The sequence below is a fragment of the Notothenia rossii genome, assembly GCF_949606895.1.
Source record: "Notothenia rossii genome assembly, chromosome: 5".
In the NCBI taxonomy this organism is placed as follows: Eukaryota; Metazoa; Chordata; class Actinopteri; order Perciformes; family Nototheniidae; genus Notothenia; species Notothenia rossii.
The window spans coordinates 80,120,003-80,137,156 of record NC_136903.1 but is presented as its reverse complement, the minus strand read 5'-3'; the positions used below and the strand labels follow the sequence as shown (position 1 = coordinate 80,137,156).

Below are 17,154 nucleotides of genomic sequence, written 5' to 3'. Positions count from 1 at the left end.
TACATTGCTTTTGGTTGACACAAAACCAATGAAATGTATAAAACATCTTTGTCCATGAGTGACATTAATGCTAAAGTAACTATTTATGTATCTTATATGGTACACCTGACTGATGTGTCATAATGGATTTTACACAACTCAATGCTAAATTGTATTACAAGAATGTTTTTATAATATTGCTTATTCACACAAAGTAAATCAATTTAAAGTCAGCATTTGAAAAGGCAAGACAAGACAGAAAAGAAATAGCATTTATGAAAAACTGAACTTTTATTTCTTTGAAATGCTTATACAAAAACACATTTAAAGTTTAAGGCATATATTGCACAGACTATTGAGAAGTTTTTATATATAAAAAAAGAGACATTAGTCCCTCAGTCGTAGGTTTAAGGCACAGCAGCCTATCATACTGCTAGCGGTCAGTCATGATTCACAACAAACTTGAAAAAGATTTTTATAATAATGCGTTTGGCTGTAAATAAACAGTTTGCTATTTTTGTGAAAAAATACCAATGCAAACAAAAAAACATGACCGTGAAAAATATTTACATGTGTCATCACATTGTCTGATCAGAACGCCTTTTTGCATCTAAAAATCACATTAACCGTGCTATAAAAAAAACCTGCCTTCCTAATCTTTAGCCAGCCGTTTCCAGTATGTCATCAGATAAGAGGTTTTGTCACAGTGGCATGATGTAGTATGAACAATAGAAATATTACTTTAATACTTAGTATTCTACATATGACCCAAGTCTGACATGACCTGTGTAAATTGAGGTATAAATGCACATCAGTCTAGTGAGTACCTCCTACGACATCCACAGAGCATTACAAGCAGTAAGGAGGGTCAAACAAAACACAGCTTACGAGATTTGATATCTGCTATGAAAGCTTTCTGAGTGCGATGAAGCAAATACTCTGACCATTCATCAGACTTTCTTCTTCTGTTGTCTCCTGCTACTTGCAGTTTTAAAATGATATTGTGTACAGCTAAATGACACCGGTAAACATGACAGTTGTGAAGATTTAATGCACAATCCTGCTATAGTATTATTCACATAGGAACTCTTCCACATGATGCCACCGTTAACTGATGCCCTGATGGCATTCAGTCATATAGAGGTTTATGCTACAACAGTTTCATGGAAACTACAGCTTTGTGAATGATAAGAAATCCTATTGTAACCATTTCTAAATACAGGTGGATGAGCACAGATGAGGAACACTTGATGTTGTGCTGTTGTACCCCCCTTGGGAGGAAAACCTCCAGCAAATGTCTGCCATTGCAGATCATCCGCTACATTTGTTTCGTCAAGACACTACATGCATCAATTCAACTTTCAAATAGTAAGACATTCAGGTTTGAACTAAATTGACAAATTCATATGGCCCCAAATGAACTGGGAAATCTATATAATAATGGATCCAATGTTTAAAGTGTTTTTCCACCACAAAAGATAAAGTCTCAGAGCAGGATTAAAGTTTAATTCCAGGAGCTGTCAGAGCTCGATGTCATCAGACCACCAAGCTGCTCACCTCCTCACTGAAATTGATTTCTGTAACAGATCCAATGTGACCCTCTCCCCTTCATCCTGTGGCCACAGCGCACTTCAACAACAGTCCCTGAAAATCGTACACAGCGGATCTAGGACAATTACACGGACAGAACTGCTTTGAGCAAAAACACAGAAAATAGGCTTTTGTTTTTATGGATTGGAAATAGCTAAATAAGAAAATACATGATGCTTTAAAGCATGCGTTGAGTGGTTGAGATGACAATTCATGAGTGCAAATGAATCCCCTCTGCTATAAAAAGCCAGGAAGAAGGGGGTGGGATGTGATGGAGACAGGGTGAATTTATAAAAAGAACAGACTCAATTCTTGAGAGAAAATCTGAAAGACTACAACATTGTTGCTATGCGTGGGAATAACAAAACAAATTCCCTCCTTTTTATGCTGGAGGGAAATGGATGATAGGCAGCCTAGCCAATGATATCAATGTCTTTGTACATTCAATACAGTCCAGGTCTGCTACTGAAGAGGCTAACTGCTGGTCCTGACAATGACATCATTTGAACATTTTTACAATTACGGGATATTTCATCTTCATTCATAAATTGTAATGCGGAAAGAGGTTTGAAAATGGCATCAAAACTGTACAACACATTAGCTCTCCACACAGGAATGTTCCTTTTTGAGAAATGACATCAAAAATGTTCTTACCGGCAGCTGCCTTCATCGAGGAACAGCACATTTAAAAAAAGGTTGCTTGAAACAGCAAGTCTTTATAACAACTCATGTTTGTTACTTCACTTTGTCCTTGTTCATAAATCTGATTTCACATCCTGTTTTCTGCAGGCACATGCGTTTACGACGAAAGGGGACTGGTGATGAACATACATTCTCCTATGTACAGTGTAGTCCAGCCAACAGGAATGTTTGCCCCCTATCCTCCAAGATATATATATTTATATTAAAAAGAAGAAAAATCAGCTCCTAGTTAACAGCTTCACTCACTGTGTGCAGGCTGTGCTGTGGGCCCCACACCGTGGTGATGGGGGTCTTTACCACTTGAAGAGAAGTGGGTTGCCTGCTATCAGCATGGACCATGCTCCAAACACTGGGCACCACTGCTGAATTCCTCTGTGCGCTGCTAACACTAATGCTGCTGGAAGAAAGCTGAAGAGGAGCAGAGAGGTGGGACATCAGGCCCAGAGGGGGCTGCATCGCTGGTGTAAAGGATGATGCTGGGATTGAAACAGGGAGGGGAGTTGGAGTTTGGGCAGAGGCCGGAGACGACACTGCAGCTGAAAAGAGCGGCGTACATGGAACTGTGACTGGGATGACGGGGGATTTGTGGAATGGCAGGTAAAGTGGGACACCTCTGGGGTCTGTGATAGAGGTGATGGCTGGAGAAGGAGCAGCTGGAAAAAGCGTATGGGATGATGTCTGGCTGAAAGGCCTTGTGGCTGGGAGTACAACAGGTGATGGAACAGATACCAACTCTGTAGGACATGTAGTGGGCAGTGGAGCTGGAGATGAAGCTGGGGCTTTGGCTTGAGCAGCAGCTGGGTTCTGAGGATTGTGCAGTCCTAAGACTGCGGACACTGGCACCACGTTTGGCAGATGGGCTTGGAGGAGCGGAGCCTGCTTTGCGCTGGAAGTTATGTCATTCTCCACGGGGCTCCAGGTGACTTTATTCATGAGGAGAGGAGATAGCCTCGGGGCTGAAACCAAGGCTGGAACTGGCACCGGCACTGGTACTGATACTGTTAAAGGAAGCATTTCTGGATCCTGTACTGCAGTAACAGCTGACACAGACATGGCCTTCTCCATCAGACTCTGAACCCTGGAAGGATCCATGACTTGTTGGCTGTCCTCTGGAGGCGGCGTGGGGCCCATGTCACTGCTGTAACACTGCGACTCCACCTGTTCAGTCTTTACAGCCTCTGTGGGTCTGTTCTGGCTCTCCTGTAGCCTCTTCAGGTTCTCCTGTTCTGCGGCCCTCTGCAGAGCTGCGTCCACCAGGAGCCTCAGGTCGCTGAAGTCCTGAGTGGGGAACAGCTCGGGGGGAGTGGGGGGAGGCGTGTTGAAGAGGCCGACGCTGGGGCTAGCTGCCATTGTTGTGCTGTTGAGACAAAACGTGTTTGCCCTCTGTTCCTCTGCTTCCCTTATAAGGCTCTGTGTGTCCAGCCTCATCAGCGCCTGGACCGACCCTTCGTTACCAGGGAAACCCGCTCCCGTGAGAATAGCCGTCGCCGTGTTCCCGAGAAGACTGAGGTCCAGGGTCGGGGCGGAGCGGATGACCGACGGGCGTTGTTGAGAGGGGCTGGTGGAAGAGTTGCTTTCTGAAGATCTGCTCCAGCCTCCATTGTAGTGGCTGTCACTTTTACTGCCGACCTTGCGCGAGATGGTGAACTTGGTGGGATCTTTGCCATCTTTGCGAAGCAGGTCAGGGAGGAGGCGACGACGCGCGTTGATAAACCAGTTACATATCTAGGGGAAAGAGTAAGAAATGTAGGTATTACAGAACTGATTCTGAAAGCTTACATGGATGATACACTTGAATAAATTTCAAAGAAAATGAGTTTTAGTCACAAAGATAGCCTTTAATCAGTTAAAAAAGCAACCCTTCTTTGGTTCAAAATAACTTTTTACAGATTCATAACCCAACCCTGGCATAATTCTAGCTCTAAAAATGTTCTGGAGGCCTGTGATTTAAAAAAACCACCTACACACTTTTCTTCATGTACATGTGCACACGAGGCTTTACTTACCCCCTCTAGTGGTACAGTCGCCCACATAGGGAAGAAGGAGTGAGACAGACAGAGATGAGAGCCCTCAGACAGCTGGCAATAATGAAGGTCTGCGCTCAAATATGCTGAGCCACAGAGAAGCCAGCCAAAAGCATTCCAGTGAACTGACTACATAACAAGGAACTGTGCTGCTGCCTCACGCTGATCTTTAACGCCTTCTCTAATGCTGCCAGTGTGTTATCGCACGCCTGTGTGTTGAGGCAAAGAGGAAACGTCTACTACTGATGCAATGAAGTGAAAAGGGAAGGCTGGAAAAGGCTCACTCTCAGGCTGCAGTTTGGTGATTACATCAGATTTTTGTTTTGCTTTCACCTGTTTACTGTGTTGGGTGAAGTTTCCTTAAAGAAAACAGTGAGCAGCATCAGACTTTATAGTGATAAAACATTAGTAAATTGACTGTGCATTAATATTAACTATCAAAGCAACCTTTTACAAATTCAAAAGGACAACCTGACAGGTCCACTAGACTGCAGAATCAGTGTCTACCACAAGTGTCATTTCTCTGGCAGATGCTGAAAACCTCTGGTAAAAAAAAAAAAAAAAGGTTTAACACTTTTAACAAAAAAATAATAATAAATTGTCCTCACCTGCAGCACAGAGAGGTTGGTCTGGCCCGACAGACTGAGCTTCTCCTGCTCTGACGGGTAGGCGTTGAAGCGGTGTTCGTACAGCCAGCTCCGCAGAGTCTGCACCGCCTCCTTGGGCAGGTTGCCGCGGCGACGGCGCTTCCCGAAAAGCCCCCTTCCTGACAGGTCGAGCGGCGAGCCGTCATCACTGTCCGACATCGCCGAAGAGTGCTCCTGATCCGGGCGATGCTCGTCTTCCAGAGCTGAGGGGGAGGAGCAGAGCTGTCAGTCTAGTTCCCAGAATTCCATTTAGCCATAATGTTTACATTAAATCTGCTCAGCATTAGGTATAAAAAAAAAAGAGTAATCTTCAGTGTTGTTCTTTGACATATCCTTTTTTTGGGCCACAATTGAAGTATAAGGAATAGTATAAATGGCTATACATTCACAAGGAGTGTTCTGTAAAATGGGTGTTGGGTTCATCTTTTTTTAATGCAGGAAATTAAAAATACTAAAATACTTGTTTCCACTGATTTGGCACAACAATGGAAACAAAACTCTTCCGTTACTTTTAACCTGACAATTTTACCCAATTCAAAGTGAGGTCTGTGGTCTGAACACATTTAAACAATGGCTTTGAGGTTTGAACTTTGTTGTGTGTTTTCTGCTGTCAGTCCGTGGTTGGCCACTGGAGAGAATCTCCACTCAAAATGGAGCATGCCTGATCCCAGGGGTGGGCCACAGAATGCAGTAAATGTCTTTCTCTCTGGCTGGTTGAAACCTGACCCCTGGGGCAGCGGCTGTCTTCACAAAGAAGATTGTGTGGATATCAACATCACAGTAGTCAGTGGCCAAGGAACCTTTTGACCATGCAAAAGAGGCTGTTTTCACCTCATGCCACTCTGGCTCAAGACTGCTGGAGTAGTTGACAAGTCTTGTGAATTCTGCATTCCTCGACAATGAGGAAAGTACTAAACCAAGGTAGAAAAGTGGGAGGGGAAATCAAAACATAAAAATGCTAATTTGGTGCATTTCCCCAAATCTCTGTAAATTAGCTTCCCCCAACAAGTTTAAGTGTCAAGGGAAGGGTAGGCATTGTAGATAACTACTTGAATGCAACACTGTGATTTTATTCCTGATATATCACTTTTAACCAAATGTTTTGACCCAAATTAATGATTCTTGGATGGAGTCAAATGACTTGAACAGTTTGTCAAGTGTTGTAGCTGTTTAAATGCAACCCGATAGAACCTGGTTTTTTGCACTGAACTGAAAACCACTTGGATTTTGCACATTGTGCCAAAAATATTCCTTGAAGTATGAATTTCAGCTCTATAAAACTCTTAAAATAGACTAAAGTTTATCAGTCTAATTAAGTCTAACTGGGTCTGAAAATACTCCAATCAGCAACTCCAGTCTCCCATTCATTAGCAACATTCATGTTGGATAACCTGAGACAGACATCTCAGGTTATCCTACTTCAAATAACAGTTAGCCAGAGATGTGGCCCACAACAATGCTACATTCTCCCATGATGAACCTAAGCCATCTCCAGCCAGTCAATGTGGGATCATGAATCAATCAACAATGACGTATTTTAGACAGATGTTAGAATAGTACATTATGTCACATCAGCAACGTCTCTCAGGCAGCCAAACTTTTTGTTTACCAAATGTCTCCCCTATCTAAATAAGCTAGTAAATGCTCATGGAAAGTAATACGAGTATCTTGTTCATTCTTGTAAACGCGAGAACAAATGGTCCTCATTTCAAATTTTGCTCCACAGTGAACTCAACTTAACAACACGCCGAGGTAAGAATTTGAATCTGACCGTTAGTAACGCCAGTCCAAACATCAACTTTACACCAGCCTGCTTTGTCAAATAAATAACGTCACACCCACAGTGAACTCATACACGGAGAAAAAAGCCTATTTGATAAGTATAAATGTTACTTTAAAAGAAACAAACCGACGAGCTACTCGGTAAATTAGCCATCTGGAGCGCACAAAGGAGGCAGGCAGCAAAGCACAGCCTCCCGCATGTCACGCCGCCAGATGGACACCATGCTCCTGCCTCCAGAGATAACTAGCTGGCTAGCTGTCCCTCCAAATTTGAGCACAAACACACGCTGCATTTGCTCGCAACAAAAAGCCCGCATTCCAGGCAAAACCAACAGCAAAGACACAACAGAGTTATAGACAGCACATGGTGTGTGTGGTTTAAACGTGTAGTGATAGAAACACGGTGAGGCTCACCTCGTTTGAATGCTTTCATTCTTTGTTGATGGCTGGCTTGAAAACACGCAGCTGTCCAAGTTGCTTGCGGTACAAAGCGTGCCCGGGAGCCGAGCGATGGTTGACACAACGGCACTTTCTTTCAAGAAGCTGAAGGTGTTGCGCTTTCTCGCCGACCTAAACGTTTAGCTTTTCTGCGGCGCAAAAATGTTTCACCGGAGAGTCCGTTTCCATCGCACTCCTCGCTTTCTGCCAAGATAAATGTTTTCTGTTTTGTGTCGCTTGTTCCTTTTACCTGCACGCAGCAGCGCCAGCTCTTTGCCAATCTTGACAGTCGCAGCTGAAATGATCCCGCCTCATCAACAGCTGTCAGCCAATCACGGACCTCCATTGAGCCTCCTGGAAAGCCGTTAACCAATCCAGGCGCTCCGTCAGGAAGCAGACAGGGCTCTGTGTAAATGTGACTGACGGGAGAACCATTTCATTCAAAGTAAAGCGCAGTCATTGAAACAATGTTATTTTCCTCGACGCGGTTGAAATGCCACAGTTACATCGACTCAAGCCTGTGTAAAAATATAACTGTAGTGATCTTTCACAGCCATTTAAGTCGTTTTTTGCTGTGTGCGGGAAGACAGACAGCCACACAGTGTTGTGAAGAGGCTTTACGTAACGTTCAGCAAAATGTTCTTGTTACATAAATCATAACGTCGAAAGCGTCGACTGGTGGCCGCAGTCCATAACACAATAAACCAAGCTATTTCGACTCAGACTGTTTTGGGTCATTTCTGATGGGATATTTAGACATCAATTCTACAGTTGGTTTGACGCAAGACTTGTCAGGCTAATGTGTCTTGGAAGCGTTTATTCATGAGAACCTCCCGAAGAGTCCCAGGGCTAAATAAGCGGGAGATTTCAGAAAAGAAGTTACTGCACGATAGCATAATGCAAAACAGCAATGTACCTCTAACGAGGTTTTAACTTGCTTTTTGAACCAAATGTACACGATGTATTCATGTATCATCGTAGGCTTCAAAAGGGACGGCCAGGCAACATTTAAAAAAGAGCATGTGATTGGAACAGCTTTGGAGTGATAATCAAATCTAGCAGGATTGTTAAAACTATTATATATAACGTTTCAGCTCCTGAAACAACCTTTAATATAAAATGAAAACATGTTTTAATAAAACAGCTTCTAAACAGTACAAATAATACAGCCATGATGAACTTTTTGAGAAAGTATCGTGTGCATTTTATTATACGTCTCTCCATTATACATTTTAACAACCTTGAAATAGTATAAATAGATCTACAGCATTGTAAAAGATGAAGATTTTCAGTCTGGTGTATTTACAGAAGACAACTTTAAGAAGCAAAGGGGCGAGAAATGCAATGCTATAAGTGTTCAATATCAATTAACCCCTTTACTCAGTATTGCACGTATACTTTAAATGTTATTCCATGAACTACAAACCTTCTCACTCACAACTTCTTCTCAAACATTACAGCTCTGTTATACTAAACCCCCACAACTCTGACATACACACAGCCTATAGAGTATTATACTGAACACATCATAGTCTTTAAAATATGTGCTTGCTTCCTAAGATATTTGTCCTAGTATTTTTACATACACTTTTTGCTTTAACACATCTCTCGTAGTACGAGCTATGCCCCTCACCCCTTTCCAGGTTTTATGCCCTAAATTGAACAAAGCACAGATGCTAATGAGCTGGGCCTTTTTTTTGCTATCAGGCCTAGAGTACTGTATGGGAGTGGATTCACTGAGGTACTGTATGCTCTCTTCCAGGGATTAAACTGTCTCTCTTTTCTTGTAGCCTCTACTGATCAAACTTGTTTCAGCCCTGGAATGCAGAAAAATAAATCTTAAACAGTAGAATTTACTTCTTATGTGTGATGTGAGAAGGAACAAAAGCAACATATTAAAAGGTACATTTGTATCATGGTATATATGTTACAAATTTGACCATAGCAACATTATAAATGATTTAGATTAGTTCTTGCTTGACATTTAAACTTGTTTTCTCTTGCATTTATGGATGATAATATATTTTACCAACTTCACTATTTGTGGTTGAAGGAGAGACATTATAGAGTGCAGCTGAAAACAAGTGTTGAATACCCTTTTGACTTTTCAAAATGAAGCTTTACCAAAACAGACGTTTAAGCAAATGATGAAATGACAGTTTTGACAGTTTTGACTTTCAAAGGTCAGATGCATCAAACCTATATAAGGAACCTTTATCGCCCTCAAATCAATGGCTTTACACCAACATCAACCCACCCCCTCCCCCCCACAGTGCAGCCATTTGGATCATGTATAACCTTTCCTAGGAAATAGACCTAGGTGTGTCCCAATGATATCTGTGTGTATTGAAGGGAAGCCTTGTTTGAATGAGATCAGCTCTCTTCTCTCTCAGTGAATATGTCACTGACAGGACTGACATTTTACACATCCAAGTTTTAGCAGTCTAGCAAAAGCATTGTCTTTTAGTTTTTGATGGTTAGATTGTGGGAACACTTTCTCTGGCCTCCTTTAATTACTACTTATGGCACATTGTGTTTGATCTGCATTCAAGTTGGGAAGACCTAGATTTTGTGTGAGGAAGGGTGACAGACAGCATAGTTTTGACCTGACAATGTGGCAAGTGGGGAAACAATGTTCAACATATTCTGGCATTAGAGATTCAAATCTAGTTCTTTCAATATATTTTAAGCTAGCATGCTTGCACACACAAGACGCAGTAATTGTTACAACTGACTATTTGATATCTGTGACATATAGATCAATAATTTTTTTCTATATAACATTTTCTCAAATTGGTGAAACTGGAAGGAACCTAATTTGACAACACACGTCTTCTTTTGGATAAACACAACTTGTCAGACACAACTTTTTCCTAGCAGTCAAATTAAATCACGTAAACGACTGAGTTCAAGTCACACAAAAGGCCTTCAGGTGCTAACGATGCAATCCACCCTACTAAAATAGAGATGGGGGTGGGGGGCATTGACAGCAACCAGGGAACAGACTATTGACACCCCTGAGCCATTTTCCTTGCTGAGAGTCATCCCCAGCTGGCAAACACAACAGACAAACAAAAGGCCCGCCATCAAGAGAAAGCTCTTGCCAAGATAGAGAGAGAATAGTGGTCATCAGGCTTTTTCAATTCAAAGCCCCAGGCTGCATTTCTGGGTCACAGTGGGTGATGATTGCGGCAGCCAACGCTATGCAACTGCAATAGTTTAACATAACTAATTAGGTAAGGGAAGTTAGGTTTGCTTAGCAATTGGATGTTACCAAATTTGAGTGGAAGACAGGCGGACCACTGAAGGATATGCAAGGCAAGTCAGGATTGACTTTTTGGTTGGATGTGTTCTACTGTGAGATCCTAAAGAGGAATGAGTCATGAACCAAGAGGCCTCTTTGATTTGAGAACTGGCATCAAATAAGACAGACGAGTCTGTATATATATGTAATCCACACAATGTGTCCTCTTAATGCAAAACAGGGCAGGGCTGACTGTTGGCATAATGAGTATGTATTTTCATTGTATGCATACAGTGTACTCCAATGTATTGCATTTTGGATTGAAATGTAACCACTGTTGCCCCCTAGAGGTCAGAAGTTAAACACTCGAATATGTGGTTTCCAGGCTGAGAAGGGGAGGGGCCACTCCTAAGCAGTTAGTCAGTATTGTTGTAGTGCTGGGCTGTTGTTTCCTGGCATGTGCATCAAAAGGTTAAACCTGTATCACATGTGGTGCTGCGGCTAGGCTCCTCTCTATTTTCCTCATTTAGCTCTCAGATGACGACATTTAAATACAGTATGTCAGATGAATGTAAAACAGTGTATTTGGCTTTGCCGTCTTCCATACAAAATAAAACATAAAAAACAAGCAGCATTTAATAAATGATGAAAACACAAAGACTAATGTATTTAATGCTTTAATTAAATATCTTTTCTTGGATTAAAAAAAGTGCAGGTACTTTGAATGACGTTCAATAAGGGGAAAAAATAATGGAACGTAGATTCATTTCTCAGAGTGATTCGAGGCAAAATAAATCAAAAGACTTATAGAAACATTGTATAAAAATAACAGCGAGACCCTTATGAAAAATTACATAATGTTATCCTGCATGCTCAGCCTGCTGCATTACTTCAATAAAAGCCCTACATTAATTTAAGATGTATGAGTTGAATGCTAAGTGAGGTTAATAAAAGCACTCAAAGAAGCTATTAAACAACCAGATGGAACAAGTCCTGACCAAAATATTTACGAATCTGAAGTTACAGCACATTGAAAACAAAAGTTAATGGGACAGAGATTAAAAAAAGAGATTTTTAAAAAGCGTTGAACAAATAATAATAATCAGCATTACTGTGGGTGCTGACATTCTGATTGAAAAAGAGATCCTCATGATGTCATCATTACATTTGTGATGTGCTTTCATTTAAAGTCATTCTTTAAACTTTATAGATTTGTTTAAATCTTTGACACAATAACATTTTGGAGGACACACACAAGTGCTAATTATTAGGAAATATATAAATACCCCTTCAAATCTGAAAGTCAACTTCATCATACCAAACATATTCATAATTACCAAATCTAAAAGTGGATTTCTATTCAAAACAAAAGGATGAGTAAATTAAACAAATAAATACAAGGAAGACATACATAGGCGAGAGTTTGTAGTGTGTGTAGATGCAGTAGACATGTGCGCAGTGTGTGTGTGTGTGTGTGATGGCCACAGGGTGGTGTTGTGCAAAGCTACAAGATGGCCAATGATCTGGGAAGAGAGGAGGACGATGAAAGACAGAAGAGCATTAATGTTTGCCTTCTGTCCACTTAATAGATCCTATAGCCAAGTTAGAGGAACGTTTTAAACAGTCTTCATATAGATTCTTTAGGATATAATTGTCATTATAACAATACTTTCATTAACAATTTTATGATATTAAGAGTAGGAACAAGAAATGATAAAATCAGCTGAGGTTTTCAATGGCAGCCTCAAACGAGGAGTCACCCGCTTCAAAGTCTGTCGAGTCCAGTCATTTTCTTTTCGTTATAAGCACTTGGAGCCACCAGGAACAGCCTATAACTGTATAAGTGTGTGTCAAAAATGCCCAAATCCAACCCCGCCCCCCCCCCCCCCCCAATCTCTGGGAATTTCGTCTCTCCTCCCCACACCTCCATCCATATATACTCAGAGTAGCTCAGTTGCACTGCAAAAGTTTTCCTCAGTTTTTCAGCGACTTATCGGTCCTTTGATCCGACCATAATGGCTTCCCTATCTCAGTCTCTTTCAGAGGCGAGTCTGGGCCTCAGGGACATAGATTTCGATGCTGTCCGCGCTCTCTGTTGCAGAGTTCTGGCGAAACGAGGCAGCCTTTTTCGCAGCCAGTAGACGCTTGCGAGCCTCGTGTCTCTGCTTCTCTGCTGAAGCCGAAGAAGAGGTGGATGCAGAGTCTGCGCTCTTCTCACGGCCCAGCGATGGTCGCCCCTTACCGGGCTTCTTTGACACCGGAGCGGTTTCCTTCTCCTCGTCCTGTAGTGTTGGGAGTAAGGAAACATGACAGAAAAAGGAGGAGAAAGAGGGAGGGAGAAAGAGCAAAGTGCGAAACAAGGAGAAAAAGAGAGTGAGAGATTGTAATGTGGAAACTGTCTTCAAGAGCATCAATCAGTCTGGGCAGGTCTGGCAGACAGGACTTTGACGAGGACAATGCTTTTCTTTTTCATTAAAGCTTGAAATAAAATGCAGTGGTTTTAGGTTTCAAACAGAAAAACTCTGACAAAAAGACACCTGGTAAAAACAGGCAAATATTTGAGAAAAAACAGTCATTAACATGACAATTTTTGAAGTCATGAAATGGTAACATGAATTAATGGCCACGTTGGATCAAACTAAAAGCAGAATTAAGGGATCACAAGACACAGTCAATGCACTTGCATTGCAAAGCAACATAAAGCAAGAGCAACTCAGCTACGAATCCCAACGCACACATAAACATATGAAAAGTAGGGTGGTCCTTAGTGCCATGTACATTTTCAAATTCATTTATTTTAAGCTCCAACCACCAGAATTCGTTATGATAGTCATGAAAACTCTCCTGGTGAATTTTATTCAAATTCCCACAACATTTACCCCTCCCTCATCAACCTTGAAGTTTAGCCTCACGTAGGGTGGTCCTTAAAATTGAAAGTGGGAAAGTCTAAGCTCCAACCCCCAGAATTCATTCTATTAGTCAAGAAAACTCTCCTGGTGAATGTTTTCCTCAATTTGACAACATTTACCCCTCCCTCATCGACCTGGGCTAGACAATTGAGAGAGAGAAAGGAAAACAAGGACAGACACACAAACACAAACCAAGACATTTAAACAGAGAAGAAGCAAAGCAAGACTGCATTCTGTCACGAGCTAGTACATCTTAGCCATGCTCCACTGCAACCAGCATACCAGTAAGTGACGCATGCATGCTCAAAGCAGGGCTTTACATTTAAAAACACACCATCGACAGCCCTCTTTGAGATATATTTTTCCATGCATGCCTAAAGGGATCTCTCTGGCCCCTTTGTGTTATAGTGGGCGCCCTGTTAGAGTTCATCCCACGCAGGGGGAAGGAAGTAAAAAAGAGTGGGAGAAATGGTGGTGGTGGTGGGAGGAGAGAGGCCGGTATCGGCGGCTTTCCTACCCCAGCCAGCGCACTGGGCAGCAGGGGTGGGAAGTACCTTCCGCTCAGGGGGCGACTGGGCGGCCGCAGACGGCACGGGCTGCCAGTCATTGGACTTGAGATGGTAGAGCTCGTCAAACTTGAGGCTGATGTCCTCGATGGAGAGCTGCAGCAGGTCCCAGAAGCCTGCCAGGTCCTGGGCGGTGGCCCGCGGGTTGGCATTCACATTCTGTGGACACAGTCAATGTTGGAGCGGAGAATGTATGAAATGTAAGAGAGCAAACAGCATCACAGTTAATTCAAGAGCAAAACTAATCTCACACAAGCCAGTATGTATAGTGAAAGCCAATGTCTCGCCTTTGAAAGTGAGCTGTAAAATACTAGTGGATTTTTATTCTGCTTATTCTTTTTGTAAAGCATTACAACCAGCTTTGAATCAACTAGTCAGAGCCCATTACATAACTACAAGTCTATTTCACTTCTTGTTTTGGGCTACGCTGTTTGCATACTGTACTGGTGTAAAAACGACATTTGACACTCAGCACATGGGCTATTTAATGGCCGATTGGCCCTGAGGTACCAGAAAAACAAACAATACACCTTCAATGCATCCAAGGTCATCACAAGCCGGAACAGATCAGCTACATCATGAAAAAAGTTATTATAAAAAAGCAAAATTATTCAATTCTAACTAACTTTTTTTGGGATAATATTTAGAAAGTAAAAACTAGGCCATATTTCCAAAAATACTTTGTGCTAGATGTCTCCATAAAGTCAGAATGGGGACGGGGGTTGGGGTCTCTATGGGGCAGCTTTTGTGGGTCAGCACCACCAAAACCAACCATCCCAATTTTCTCTGATCCTGGTTTAAAAAAACAGTGTTGTTCCTTAATGTGAAGAGGTAAGTGCAAGAAGAAGCCAACATCAGGCCAACGGAGAAAACCTAAATTAACTTACTGATTTCATCTAATGGTAATTTAATTGCAACAAAATGTCGTCCTATTACTGTACTTTACGTCTGCACTGCATTGCTTACATGCTGTATATGTCATCAAGTGTTTCCCCTTTTCATCACTAGAGGGAGCTATTTCACAGCTTTCTTGTCCATGTCTCCGGGTCAAAATAAAGGATAACCACACAGAGCTGTGTCCTTTTTAGTACGGTAAGCCGGCACTTTAATTCTACAGGGACATTAAATCTGTTATAATGTCAGCAAAAAGAAATGCAATCATTCTGGACCCAGTGCCCTTTAAAGATTAAAAGCAACAGATTAAACCCCTTACTTGTTTACAAACAGCTGAAGTAAATCCTGCAGTTTATAATGCTATTACTATTTATACTCTTTCTTATTTATGATACTGCCTTTTAATTTTGAAAAACAAAATGTACACTATCATGCGAACAACCCTTTGAAGTTACCGAAATGGTAGTGCAATTACAAGTTAGATATTAATCATTGCACATCAGAAAATTCAATTACATATTGACACACGTCAAAGAGTGAATCAGGAGACTGTATACGTGCAGAAGTACTAATTGTGTAAAAGCACTAATTGTTGTTTGTTTGTAACTAAGGCTCAATAATTTATTCATAGAGAAACCTCAATTGTGTAAATAGCACATAAACATAACGACAGCATTTGATGTGGCCATGTGATGCTGTTTAATGTAGGTCAAGTTCAATGAAGCTAACGAAGACGTTCATAATTTATCCGTCATGATCATCTGGTCAATATTTTGTTAGTTGAGCTTCATGAGAACCAACGTGTAAAAAAGTTATTGTTTTATGTGCTGCTAGTTGGCCAAAATTAGTATAAGGCCATTTTCAGTAAAACACATCCCACAAGAGAAATAGCTTAGAGGCTCATTGTAAGCTCCTTGTATTTTGTGCTGATTGGCCACAATGACTTATTCTGTGATGGCGTCATATGTTGTGTATCTCGGCTCTTCCCACACTTATTTGTGTGTGAAAGCCTTAACCTGAATCAAGGAATTTAGCAGAAGACATTGCTTTTGGTCAAAGAAAGGCCATACACTGTACGCACCAAGTTTTGTTCGCACAGTCCCCGGAACTGCTGGAACTTCTGGGAGATGAGGAGCTGGGCACATCCTACTGCACTGCGAACCTTCCCCAGCACTGAAGAGAGAACCAAAAGCCAAAAGAAACATACATTTTCAGGAATTTGTGATAATTATTGATCTCAGAGGCCTCCTGTTATTCAACCTATGGATGATACACACACCCAGTTTTCTCGGCTACAGTCAGGGTCTGAAATTAAGCTTGTTTTTACCTTCCACTACAGCAGGTCACTTAACACTTTCATGTCCTCTCAATGTTTTTCTCATAAATTCCTTCCAAAAATGTAATTTCTTAATATAAGGTAAGCCTATATTCACCTACCTGGTGACAGATGACCTGACATTTTTACCAGCCACTGACAAAATGTACTGTACTGTTATTTAGAAGGTGGTACGAGCCAATATAGTGCCCTGGCTATAGTGTTGTACAAAAAAAACAATGTCTATATCAGGGTTCAGCAACAACCTCAACTATTCTGTGTTGCAAATGGTTGTGGTGTGGTGCTAACCAAAAGATTACTGCAGGTGTTTAGACAGTTAGATGTACTTTGCCCAACTAACTCCACAGGGTGGCCAGAAGAGGATTACACTGTATTAGATAATGTTATCCTCTTTAAAAAAGGCATCCAAGCTTGTATACATACACTGTCTGTCAGCGCTTGTCTGTTGCTGTATCAAATATAGGCCAAACATCTGCCCAAAATTGGGACTCTGATCTGATCACTGGATTGTAAAGTTTTGGCTATGCGATTATACGGCGTTGAGACCCAGCTACAGATTTGCATACATGTTTTAATACTGACAACTTTACGTTAAAGGAAGTCACACAGACATTGTTTATGACAAAAAGAAGAAACACATGGGCTCCCAAAGACACACAGAGCCTCATTCATCCAATGATGTGCCTCTGATAAGAACTGAGCATCAAAAGCCTTACCAGTGTTTATTTGTTTGTGTGTACAAACAGTGTATGTGTGTGTTGCTGCGGTCGAAGCACTAATCTAATCTGGAGGTTTAATCAGTTCCAGAGTAGATTTGTGTAATGCTGGGGATTACAGGCCTGCTTGTGTGTGGTAACCCCAGGTATTACTGCCTCATCCTCTCCATGCTGAGTATGTCTGATAGAGTGATTGTCGGGCCTGAGGCGGAACTCAATAAGCGAGCAGGGCTCTATAACTGAGCTCTGGACCGCATGGTGGGGTCAGACAGCGAAAGACCTCTGGAAGGAGGCTCAGGACGCAGGGTTCATTCAGAGGGTTTGACT

At 41.7% G+C, this 17,154-nt stretch overlaps 2 protein-coding genes across 10 annotated transcripts in view; both read right to left on the bottom strand.

Moving 5' to 3' along the window:
* Window positions 1-246: 246 nt before the first annotated feature.
* Window positions 247-7,736, bottom strand: tgif2 (TGFB-induced factor homeobox 2). Its single transcript, XM_079683816.1, has 3 exons — window positions 7,139-7,736; window positions 4,904-5,145; window positions 247-3,996 (listed from the first exon to the last, which is right to left on the bottom strand). Exons 1-3 carry the CDS (start codon window positions 7,155-7,157, stop codon window positions 2,497-2,499), a joined length of 1,761 nt encoding a protein of 586 aa, XP_079539942.1. The 5' UTR covers window positions 7,158-7,736; the 3' UTR covers window positions 247-2,496.
* Window positions 7,737-11,070: 3,334 nt separating this feature from the next.
* The window catches only part of dlgap4b (discs, large homolog-associated protein 4b), a 104,565-nt gene continuing 98,481 nt past the window's right edge, over window positions 11,071-17,154 (bottom strand). For 8 of the 9 annotated variants that reach the window (XM_079683442.1, XM_079683448.1, XM_079683447.1 and 5 more), the window contains 3 exons: window positions 15,857-15,948; window positions 13,870-14,040; window positions 11,071-12,688 (listed from right to left, as the gene is read on the bottom strand). In XM_079683442.1, the coding sequence (XP_079539568.1) occupies window positions 12,446-12,688; window positions 13,870-14,040; window positions 15,857-15,948 (506 nt within the window). In that variant the 3' untranslated portion in view covers window positions 11,071-12,445. Of the gene's footprint in view, window positions 12,689-13,832; window positions 14,041-15,856; window positions 15,949-17,154 lie in introns of all 9 variants that reach the window. The other variant, XM_079683449.1, reaches the window with a different exon arrangement.